Below are 12,351 nucleotides of genomic sequence, written 5' to 3'. Positions count from 1 at the left end.
TGAGGACTCCTTAGCAGCCGGGGAGCATGCGCGCGCGCAGGACTGCCCTGCTGGCTCCCGCCCGACGCCAGCCTGCCCTGATTCCTCCACAGTGAGAGGGGAGGGTGTGCCTTCCCAGGCTCATCGACTTGCAGCCACGCCGCAGCCGAAAGGGGCTTTTCCTTCCACCCAACGCAAGAGCTCCCGGGGTCTGGCATTTGCAAGGGGGAGGGGAAGGGGCTTAGAGGCTCTTGGGGGTGAGAAGGGAGAGTCACGTTGGAGGGGGGACTGGACTAAGGAGGCTTGAAGTTGCTTTGCAAGAACGGGGGCGCTCGATTGATTTATGTACTATTTTCCGGCATATAAGACGACTGGGCGTATAAGACGACCCCCCAACTTTTGAGAAGATTTTCATGGGTTAAAAAGTCGTCTTATACGCCGGAAAATATGGTATATCCCTTCAATGGCTTTGCTATTTATTAGGGCTGCTTCTGTGGTCACAGGGTTTTCTCCAGATTTACCATGCGTATGCTGCCCTTCTCTGAATAAATTGCACGAGGGTTCTGTCAGGATTTCTTTTAGTCCCAGGGCATCACCTCCTGATTTTTGGAATTTGGACCTCAGATCAGTTCTGCCTTAGGTTATTAGCTCACGGCCTTCCCTTCTTCCACTAGCCTTCGTATTGGGTGCCACAAGCTGATCCACCATCACATCTTCACCAACCTCATCCTTGTCTTCATCATTCTTAGCAGCATCTCTTTGGCAGCTGAAGACCCCATCCGGGCTCACTCCTTCCGCAACAATGTAAGCTGTGACGCATGTTGTCAAAGAATGGAAGAAAGGAGGTGGAGGCCAAAAAGGCCTTCTCTTCCTTCATCCACACACTTCTCTCTCTTCCCCACTCTGCTCTTTGGCTTTTATATTTCAGCTTTTTTTTCTTTCCTTTTTTTTTCTCCCACTACTCAGATTTTGGGCTACTTTGACTATGCCTTCACTTCTATCTTCACTGTTGAGATCTTGCTCAAGGTACTAAGACTAAGCAGAGTAAGGGCAAGGGGAGGAAAGAAAGGGGGAGTGCCTTGTGAGAGGACCAGCCTATCAACTCAGAAATGAAACGGGCATCCTAGAGGCCAATATATCACTCACGTAGCCTTGTGGATGCCAAAACTATAAGGTAGGAGGAAGCAGACGAGTGGGTTAAAGAAAATTTGCAGAATGAACTGCGGGAAACTGTAAAACTGCAAAACTGTAAATGCGATTGGGATAGAGATCCAGAACTTCCAAGAACAAATATCAAGGCACGAGAACTCTCTGTTTCTGTACTAAGTATCCAATTGCTAATTTTTATTGCTATTTAGCATGTATTTGTAAATAATTCTGGACTTAGAAGACCATCTCAACATCTTTGCCTTCTTAAGTCAGAGCTGCACCATTTGAGAACTTGAGAATGCCCTCTTGTTTATAATTGCAATGGATACCTCAGTATTGAAGTCAATTTTACCTCTAAGGTAGAATGTGTATGGTGTGTCATGAGCGGCGGGCAGAAATATCACAAGAGATCAAATCTTTATTTAGTCTATTCCTAGACTAAAACATTGTCTTAAGCCTCTGTATTTATCTACATGTATTTTTTAAATCTTGCTCTATGTTTGTTGTCCAGGGAAAGAGCTAGGGTTTGTACAAGGCCTGGAAGTCTTATCTGATTCAGGAAATCCTATTAAGGCATTCCTCTAGTTCTGAGGGTTCATTGCTCATGGTTTCGTAAAACATATTTTTATAAGCCTATTCAGAAGTAATTTGTCTTCTTTAAAACATATTTGCAAAAATATAGCGCTTTTCTTAAAAAATATAACTGCAAAATCCATGAGATTGCACCTATTTTTGTTTTCTCTATATATGGGTGTGATGTAGGTCTGCTCCAGTACAGTGTTGGCATGTACCATCTGTTCAGGGACATAAAAAAGATACCAACCAGTATAGTCTGTGGAACTAATGGAAATACCTTTATGGATCTTGAGGGAGGGGAGAGACCTGTACTGCCAGTAGCCTCTTACATATAGCTGACTTGATTTATGAAGCAGAGTCACTTACAGCAAAATTACCAGGCATTAATTTCCAAGTTGCTTCATTCTCACAACACCTATGAGAGGAAGGGAGAGACACACAGCTGCTTTGACATCTCTATCTACAGATGACTGCATATGGTGCCTTCCTGCACAAGGGCTCATTCTGCCGGAACTGGTTTAATCTCCTGGATCTGCTTGTTGTCAGTGTCTCACTCATCTCTTTTGGCATCCAGTAAGTTGGAAAGCAGAATATGCAAAGGATAAGTATGCTCCCCGACAAAGAACCAAACGGATTTAGAAAGAGCGGCATTAAGCTCTGGACATCCCTTCTGAAAAGTGGGCCCAAATGATTGGGTATGGGCCTGTTGGCTCTTACACCTGCCTCCCTCTTTCTGCCTCAGCTCCAGTGCCATCTCTGTGGTGAAGATCTTGCGGGTACTGAGGGTACTACGTCCTCTCCGAGCCATCAACAGAGCCAAGGGGTTGAAGGTGAGGGCTTATCTGAAGAATAGATGCTGGTTCTTGAGCGATGTTCCCAATCTGGGTGCTTTCTAGATATGGCCATGCAAAGTTGGAAATGCAGCCCAATGCAGCTAGGAGGCACTGGGCTGGGGAAAGCTGCCCTAAAATGCAGAACTGGGTCCATCCTTTTCTTCACATATGGGTGCACGTAAGCTGTGGAGTGGTGGGCCCTCTCTCTTTCCCCCTCCCTGTCTTGGTTTTTCGTATGATGTCATAAGGGCTGAAAAGTGTATTTTCTCTTCCTCTCCCCATGTGCCTCCTTTCCCAAACAGCACGTGGTACAATGTGTGTTTGTTGCAATCCGCACCATTGGAAATATCATGATTGTCACCACCTTGCTGCAGTTCATGTTTGCTTGCATTGGCGTTCAATTGTTCAAGGTAAGACATGCAGTATTTAATATTTCAGTGGGTGGCTAAGGTGAAGTGAGCATGGAAGATAGATATGTGTTCTTGGAATGATCAAGAATATATTGAGTGATGACCGAACTCATGGAGCATGCGTGGGTGGGCTTCTTCAGGTTTTGCCTAAACACTTTTCCAGACACATCACCTTAGCAACAAATCCTGTGCCTGATGGTAAAAAACACCTTCTCGATTTATCTACAGTTGCAGATGTCACAAAGAAAAACCTAACACTCAAGTGAAATTAAAGGAAATACAATAATGAACATCATGGCTAGGGGAAACTTAAAACAGTTTTTGTAACACATTTCTCAGAACTCTTAAATGGTCTCTGCCTCTGAAGGCTGAACAGCCATGTCAATGATATTTAATTTGGATTTCTGCACTAAGCAGGGAGATAGATTGAATGACCTCAAGGGTCCTTCCACTCCCACATTCTGTAATCCTATATGGAAGTGTGGGATCTGGCCTGAGCAGAGATTAGCAAAATGCTAGGCCCAGTTGAGGTGAGGAGGGCAGAGGAGAAAGAATGGAAAATAAGAAAGAGGAAGGAATCAACTAGATAGAGAAGTATAGAGATAAATTAAAAAATAAAATGTAAAAAGAGTTATTAATCTTATTGCTTGACATGTGACTTCTCCTCTTCTTAACTCGGCATTCTTATGCTTAAGCTCACGCATGTTATTTTTTTGCCCCTACCAGCAACAGCTCAGTGACAATGAGTGAGATATGGACACAACAGGATAGCTTTCGGAGCACAACTTTGTGTGTGTAAATTTAATGGAGAGAAAGAAACCCTTCTCACACAGACCTGCCAATTTCCAGCAACAGTCCTGTGACAGCAGCAAGAATCTTAGGATAAAACTTTTTCTTCCTCTTTGCAGTTGCACATACCTTTCCAGCGGCCTTTGATAAATCTTTATAAGGCCACGGAGAGTGTATATCCATTGGTTCAATATGAGGTCTCATTAAGCTGGTGATATCCAGTTACATCCCAAATTAAATAGCTCCTGACTCAATGCTAGAGATTTCGATGAAATGAAGCCAGCAGAGCTTCAATCAAAACAAAGCGAGACCATCTGGCTATGTCTTCTGCAATAGTTGCTGTAGATGAAATAAAAAGGAACAAATTCATGAGCTGAGTATTTTCCTAGACTCATAGCTGCTGCCTGGTGGCCAGGTAAGAGCTGTGGCCAGGTGTGCCTTAGCCCAGCTTTACCTGATGAATCATTCATGGCCCTGGAACAGGAGGATCGGGCAACAGTAATTCATGCCTCCTCTTCATCCATGGACACTGTTATAAAGTGCATTACAAGGGGCTATCTCGAAGCTGCAGCTAGTTCAAAATGCAGTAGCACCCATGCTGAAGGTTGAGAGCTACAAGGGCAATTTAGAAATAAACCTCCGTTTGAGCATGTGCAAGAAATAGGCGGGGATAGCAAAGCCTGTCTTATGGCGCCGTGCGCAGTATTTCAGTAGGCAGTGAGGAGGGGAAGGAGAAGGTTGTGTTGCAGTTGACTCATTCACTAATCAATTGAAAATAAACTCTACCATAGAAAATCCTACCAAATGTGAAGGTTTTTTTGTTTTGTTTTTTAATCCCATTTATATCCCGCCCTTCTCCGAAGACTCAGGGCGGCTTACAATCTAAAGCACAAATCAATGTGCTTAGCAATAGCCTTCATTCTATGTATATGCCTGCTTATTAGGGCTTTTGCCCCGCCCCCCCAAGCGGCATTATTACAAAGTCAGCTTATTGCCCCCAACAATCTGGGTCCTCATTTTACCTACCTCGGAAGGATGGAAGGCTGAGTCAACCTTGAGCCTGGTGGGACTCGAACCTGCACTAATTGCAGGCAACTGGTGTTACTTAAGGAGGCATTAGCCCACTGCTCCACCAAGTGCATGCAGTAATACAACTCTTGTGTGCAAAAAAACTTGGCAGCTGCGATTCATTGTGAACTGTGTAATGTTTACAGACCAAACGTGATGCGTGAAGGTGTCGTACGTCAGTGGTGTAGCATGTTTAAAGATGGACAAACTGACATGCACGATGAGACGAACTCAGATGAGGCATTCATAACAAGCATCAGGGCATGCTGACTTTCGGTGTGGTGTTGGTTCACAATAATGCTCGCCCGCACACTGCTAGACGCACCCTAGAACTTTTGAAGCAGTTCCCTTGGGATGTTTTTGATCACCCCCCCCATAGCCTAGATTTGGCACTGACTACCACCTCTTCAGGCACATGAAACAGTGGCTTGCGTCGCACTGCTTTCACAATGATAATGCACTTCATGATGCTGTTACAGGGTGGCTTCATTCCCAGGCAGATTTTTTTGGTAGAAGGAACATCAAACCTTGTAAGACGTTATAACAAGTGCTTCAATCTGAATGGGATTATGTCACAAAATAATGTAATGTTGTAGTTTTCTAACGTGTATAATAAAAGTTCTGTATCTGCGAGTGTCTGTCATTGATAACTAAACGGAGGTTTATTTCCGAATTACCCTCATATTATGGCTGAATTGCACCTGTATGTTGAATGCTGCATGGCCTATCTGCCAGTAGGCTTTTGGGTACAATGCAAAGCATAACTTCTTTCTCCAGGCAGAAACAACCAGTTTAGTATATTTGACCTGGATTGGGAATGTTGCAGGTTCCCACATGAAGTGATATTGGTGTGACCCAGGGATAATGTTTCCTGGTTATGGTAACCAACCTAGGGAAAAAGTCTTTCAGTGAAGATTACAGTAGTGAAACTCTTAGTATATTTTTAAAAGCTGCCAAGTTAGAGGTACTGTGCAGGTCTTTGCAAGTGGAAGTTGCCTTTTACTGATGATTTTCCCTGATGGTTGAAATTATATCCATAACTGATTTGATCCTTATTAAACATGTTTTTATCTCTATTGTTTCATGGTGGCTTTTTACTGTTGAAAATTGCTAGGATCTTGGGATTCTAGTGGTAGGTAGGCAGGCAGGCAGACTGATTGTATAAATCGGGATATTAAAACAGAATATTTATATTTCATCCTTCTTAACCGCCCATCTCCCTAAGTTTCACAGTATTATTGGGAATATTTACAAAAGACAATATGATAATAGAGTTTAAAGAGTTGGTGTTATATATAATGATAATGGCACAAATGAAAATACATAAGGGATTCTATGGACTGGATGGGGAGGCACTGGCCTCGATACCTAGAGGTTGAAAGGACCTCACAACTGCTAAAAATGAAGAACTTGAGTCAGAACTGTTTAAAGGCTATTCCTATGTGAATTGATACAAAGCATTTCCTCAGAATTTCAGTAAACTCCAAAGAGACTAAAAATACAGTTTTCCAAGAAAAATACTTTCATCTCCTGTGATTGTCTACCTTTTTTATCCTTGTATCTTCAGGGCAAATTCTATAGCTGCACAGATGAGGCCAAGCATACCCCAGTTGAGTGCAAGTAAGTATAAAATCTGCTCTAATAAGAGTACAAGAGACTGATAAAGAATCCCCTGTAGCATCAGTGCTGTAGCTTTGCACTGAAATAACTGGATAGAAAAAAATGCACTTGGTCCTTGTCCTGGTCCCTGCCCAGTTCCCTTGATTCATTTTAGGGCCTTTGTGAACGCTGCTGATTCCAGCTTTCCAACGGTGCTACTGCTTACTACTAGAAGCAGAATGGCAAAACTCTATTCATGCTCATATTAATGATTGGTCCCCAGGTGTAGTTGTAGTGAGTTCAGAGTTGGAAGCTAGAATTTGGGATTAGCGTGACTTAATTGCCAAATAATTACAGATTCCTTTTAGCTGTATTCGTTTGACCTGTACTTATGCAGATTCAATAGATAAGAACAATCTATATCCAATTAATTGAAAACAATCACATTCCTTCTTCTGTCCATTTTCCATTCCTTCCCTTCCTCCCAAATCCAGAGGCACATTCATTGTGTACAAAGATGGAGATGTGACTCACCCAATGGTGCGTGAGCGCATGTGGCTCAACGGTGACTTCAACTTCGACAATGTGCTATCAGGCATGATGGCTCTCTTCACTGTCTCCACTTTTGAGGGATGGCCAGCGTGAGTTACTCTGTAGAGGTTGTGTTCAGAGTGTATGCATGTCTTTGATGTTTGCCATTTCCAGATGTTTTAACGTTTTTTGCTTTAAACAGCTGTTTAGATATATCTTGCTTAGCTCAGATGTTTATTTATTTATTTTATTTATTTTAATCCCATTTATATCCCGCCCTTCTCCGAAGACTCAGGGCGGCTTACAATTTAAGCACAAACCAATGTGCTTAGCAATAGCCTTCATTCTATGTATATGCCTGCTTATTAGGGCTTTCGCCCCCCCCCCAAGCGGCATTATTATAAAGTCAGCTTATTGCCCCCAACAATCTGGGTCCTCATTTTACCTACCTCGGAAGGATGGAAGGCTGAGTCAACCTTGAGCTTGGTGGGATGCGAACCTGCACTAATTGCAGGCAGCTGGTGTTACTTAAGGAGGCATTAGCCCACTGCTCCACCAAGGCTCTTTAGAAAGAGAATATGTTCTCCTAGCCCCAAAATGAAGGGTACTTGATGTTTCTTCATCCTGTTTTCAGGAACAGAGATAGATATATGATTACCAAAACCCCCCAAAGGATCTTCTCTCTATCCTCCTCTCTTTGCCTTTTGAATACTCTCCCACATTTCTAGTGTTATAAAAAATACTGTGTTTGATTAAACTAAGGGAGTGGAAGAGCCCCATCAGATCTCATAATGGTATTCCAGGCTTTCAAAAGCAGATAGAGATGGTTAATGTGCTAGAGGATTCAAGAACATAATTGAATCCTGACTGATTTTTTTTATAAATCCAGCCTTTATTATTTTATAAATAACTCTTTTCGGTGCTTTTTATAATGTTGCTTATCCCAGAGTGGGCATGTATGTAAGTACCGTATTTATTTATTTTCCTGAGAACCTGAATCCAAAGGAAGTGGGTCATCAGCAAGAAAACAGCAGTAAGAGTGACGTGATATTGTTCAGACTGAAAATTAGGTTGCAGGATGACACTTCAACAGAACTTGATGAAATTGCACTGGTTCCCTATGTTTCTTGAGCAGATGCTGAGTCAGATGGGGGACATGTAATATAGAATTTCTGAGCAATATCTTACATCCTGAACTTATTTGAACCTTGAATTCAATTAATCAATCTTTATTAGTCATAGACCAGCAGATAACCCTGAATTCTGTAATTATTGGTTTGAATCTTTTCTGAAGAGAGAAAATGCTCAAGTCTGAGTATATTCTCATTGATTGCAGGACTCAGCCATCATGCTTTGCCCAGACCATTCTTCAGATGACAACCAGAGATTATGGTTTCTTCTGGGTTCTAGCAATTTTGACAAGCGATGACCCCAATTTGGAGTGTTGTATCCACATTAGTTGCTAAATGCTTCCACAAAGAATTACAAGGAGGGTAGAATGGCCATAGTTTTCCCTGAATCCCCAGTATCCAGTCCTCTGGAGTTTTCCTATTGTGGCATTGACTGAAGGTCTTCAAAAAAAACATTTCTTTTTCTCCATCCCTGCTATGCACCCTCTTATCCTTTCTTTGCCACCATCTTACTATGCCAGGCTCTTGTACAAAGCTATTGATGCCAATGCAGAAAACCAAGGACCAATATACAATTACCGGGTTGAGATCTCCATCTTCTTCATTGTCTACATCATTATCATTGCCTTCTTCATGATGAATATCTTTGTGGGCTTTGTCATCATCACTTTCCGGGCCCAAGGAGAGCAGGAATACAAAAACTGTGAGCTGGACAAGAACCAGGTAGCATTTCAATACCCCACCTTGTATTTGCTTGTGAAATAACATTTCACTTTACTTTTTTTCTTCTTCTCCAAATGACATTGGCTTAGTCCAGCTTTCCCCAACTTGATAATCTTCATGTTGTGTTGGGATTGCAACAGTAAGAAAGCCACGCTGGTTGAGAATTCTGAATTATCACACAGATTCGTCATATTTAGAAAGCCTCAGATTGGGAAGATTAGTTTACTCCCATAATTACTCATTTGTATCAGCAATCAAGGACTTTGCCACTATACGTTCCATTTGTCTACCTTTAATGGGAATCAAATTATTATTTTCACCCCTCAGTTTTGCCCTCCGCACTGAGAAGAATGAAATCATTCTCTCCCAGTTTTTCACACTGCATAAAGGAATACTTCATTTCTGAAGTATTGTTTTACCTCTGTTTATTAATCGTTTTTGTTCTAAGAACACTCCTTAATAAATACAATCCATTATTCATCAAGTTTAGAATGCATTCTAATAATATACATCAGTGCAAAGGAGATGGAGTTTGAAAAGTCCTGTATGCTTTATTATTTGTATTTTATTTATTGAGGGAGAATACATTGTAACCACAGCAAACTGAAAAAAGTGACAATCATGTGAGCTATTTTGGGTTCCTTTTGTTAAAAAAAGAAGGCAGAACAAGGGGAAAACACTAAAGTTTAGAGTCTTCAGATTTTTGAAAGTAATAGGTAATTATTTTTGCAAGAACGTTTTGATATGAGGTTCTGATCAGAGTCTTTTATCTGTGTTTCCCATGAAGTGCTTATAACTGGATCACCTAGTAATAATTGAAATCTAAACAACACCTATCCAGCTTTAACACACCTCATGACAGAATATAGAACAGAAAAGGTGTAGTAGGCTATTAGGATTTGGAGTTTTGTCAATGGATATGCAGAGGAATAGCATCAGGAATTCCAGCACTCATGAAATATGACATATACTGGTCTTCTTCATGTGTATCGGGGCTTTGGTTTACAAAGTTAGGAAATGTTGCTCTATGTTGTGAATACTGTTTCAGCTAGCAGCTCAGGTGTTGCTAAAGAAATGTGCAGAAGATGGGGGTGGGGGTGTTGGAGGTTCTCTCTTAACCGCTCAGCTGAACAGCTTTCTTTTTCTTTTCCCATAGCGGCAATGTGTGGAATATGCTTTGAAGGCTCAACCCTTACAGCGCTATATCCCAAAGAACAAATATCAGTACAAATTCTGGTATATGGTCAATTCCACTTGTTTTGAATACATCATGTTTGTACTGATCCTGCTGAACACGATTGCTTTGGCTGTACAGGTGAGAAGCGTAATTTGTAGTGCCACAAATCAAAAGGCACTGCCCAGCTATTTCCTCTTTAAGAGAAAAAAATTAGAAATGGTGGAAACAAATAGGTGGGTTACAAATCCACCCTTATAAAATCTATGAACAAGGCAGGCCAACCCATTTGCTTACTGGAATGAATTCATATGTGATTTTATTTTTTTTAGAATAAAATTGGGATCCAAGCGCATGCAGGAAAATGCAGTCATGAATGCCATAAGTGCTATCACTACTTGTTCTGTCCCAGCCTATGTGAGTTTTTGTTATGCTCACAAGGAGAAACCCCTCTTCCAAGAAACAGGCAGGAACCACAAGAAAAAACCAACCCCTTTTATTCTCACAGACCTGAGTCAATGTCCAAGGCAAACAAACACAATCCACAGAAACTCGATCCTCAACACCAACGGTTCCCTTCAGCAACCAGCACCTCCCACACCTTCCCTTTTATAATTCAGCCAAGGCATGGCTTCCTAATGCCTTCTCCTTTGCCTTTGGAGCCATCCCATTGCATTCCTCTGTCCTACTCGCTTCTCCTGTCTGTGCATTCATGCATCTGGGATTTGTCCCAGCTGTTCTTCATCACTGTCCAATTCAGGCTCCCAGCACAGCTGTCTCAGCCTGAGTGCGAGTAGAACGGCCAGGCTCCTCGTCCGGCTGTAAGTCGTGGAGCTCCTCAAAGCCTTCCTCTGACTCTAATGGCATTCCAGGCCCCTCCTCCTCATTTGATTCCTTAGACTCAGCTGCCGGATCCACTGGCTGGCAAGGAATTACAACACTACTGTAATAAGATATGACTAGAAAAACTTATTTTCAATAAGGTGAATAGAGAAACATAGTTTTAAAATAAATGCGTAAAACCCCATATTTAATATTTGGGGTCTCAGTGGTGAATGTAATGAATTGGTAAACTCTGGGAAAATTCACTCCAGGTCATATGAAGAAAGTGGAGATGCTGGAGGTGCTACAGAAGTTGGGAATTCAGCTGCATAGCAGCAAAAGAGCTGACAAAGATAAGGCCCTGGGATTATGTGCATTAACCTATATGTGCATGATTTCAGAACAAGAAGGAAAGAACCTAGGAAAGTTGATATTTTGAGTCCAGCATTCATTCTTATTATAAGATTTTCAACAAATCCCACTTGAATCATCAAGATTTGCAAAATTCTCCTGTATTATTCATGCCTTGTCTCTTTTTTCAGCACTATGAACAATCAGAGCCTTTTAATTACGTGATGGATCTGCTCAATATGGTGTTCACAGGCCTCTTCACTGTTGAAATGCTTCTGAAGATTATTGCCTTCAAGCCCAAGGTTTGGGAGTTTTGCGAAAGTAAACAAATAGAGGACTGTTATCTCTGTTCCCCATAACTCCAGAACACTTTGAGCAACACCAAGTTATCACTATTATATGTTGAAGGGGTTTTCATTGAGGGACTTAAAACAGCCTTTACTTCAATCTTCTGCATCATACATAGCAATTTGTTTGCTGGGAGGAACTCCTGTTTCAAGTTTTTCAACAGAGGTACTTTTGGAGGACCTTCTTGTTCTTGATGGTGCAATGTTCAGTCCAAGAAAATTCTCACATCCCTTCTGGTATCCACAGTTACTGCTGTAACGTGAGAAGGGAGGTGAGGTCATTTGCAAAACTTTCAGGTTCTGGTAAATGTATGGCTTTGCCAATCTCTAGAGCCCTCCATTTTTTAAACCTTGCATGTAAAAATACCTTTCGTTGGTGCATATCCTCCAGGGGAATTCAGGATATCCTTCTAGATAGATATACATCTTTGCATTGAATTCTGAAGCATTTAATATTGCAGCACAGGAGCCTTCTCACAACTCACACTTTCTATACTTTAAGATCACACTTTCAAGCAGAATAGATGGTGAAAAATGTGTGATTAATACATTTTGATTTTTAGGCCAACCCACACCAACAACTCAGGTTGGTTAATAGTACTGAATAAGATATTGTGCCTGTGCCTTTCTTCACCTCTCAATCTTGAGCCCCAAAGGGAAAAATTCAACTGTCCAGGCTTGAATTTTGTTAAGATGGTAAAGAGCTTCTGGAAAGGGAGGGTTGTGTTTCCTCATTGTGTGCCCTTTCTGGTTACTCAGCGACATGAATAATAATCTGAAGTAGGATTACCACACAACTGAAAAATCTTATGATTGGCCTTCAATTATTGAGATGTTATATAACCCAGACTCCACCTTGAATTTTGCCCA

The 12,351-nt window shown here is 41.5% G+C and overlaps 1 protein-coding gene across 1 annotated transcript in view; it reads left to right on the top strand.

The window, feature by feature from the left end:
• Positions 1–12,351, top strand: part of CACNA1F (calcium voltage-gated channel subunit alpha1 F) — a 69,535-nt gene that overhangs the window by 30,725 nt on the left and 26,459 nt on the right. Inside the window, exons 20-29 of the mRNA XM_083353461.1 lie at positions 654–783; positions 946–1,005; positions 2,171–2,277; positions 2,447–2,534; positions 2,840–2,947; positions 6,372–6,424; positions 6,898–7,044; positions 8,586–8,787; positions 9,944–10,102; positions 11,326–11,436. Coding sequence (XP_083209587.1) covers positions 654–783; positions 946–1,005; positions 2,171–2,277; positions 2,447–2,534; positions 2,840–2,947; positions 6,372–6,424; positions 6,898–7,044; positions 8,586–8,787; positions 9,944–10,102; positions 11,326–11,436 — 1,165 coding nt within the window. The remainder of the gene's footprint in view (positions 1–653; positions 784–945; positions 1,006–2,170; positions 2,278–2,446; positions 2,535–2,839; positions 2,948–6,371; positions 6,425–6,897; positions 7,045–8,585; positions 8,788–9,943; positions 10,103–11,325; positions 11,437–12,351) is intronic.

Source organism: Vipera ursinii, assembly GCF_947247035.1.
Source record: "Vipera ursinii genome assembly, chromosome: 2".
Lineage (NCBI taxonomy): Eukaryota > Metazoa > Chordata > Lepidosauria > Squamata > Viperidae > Vipera > Vipera ursinii.
Note: the sequence above shows the minus strand (reverse complement) of the source record. Positions and strands in the feature narration are given on the sequence as shown.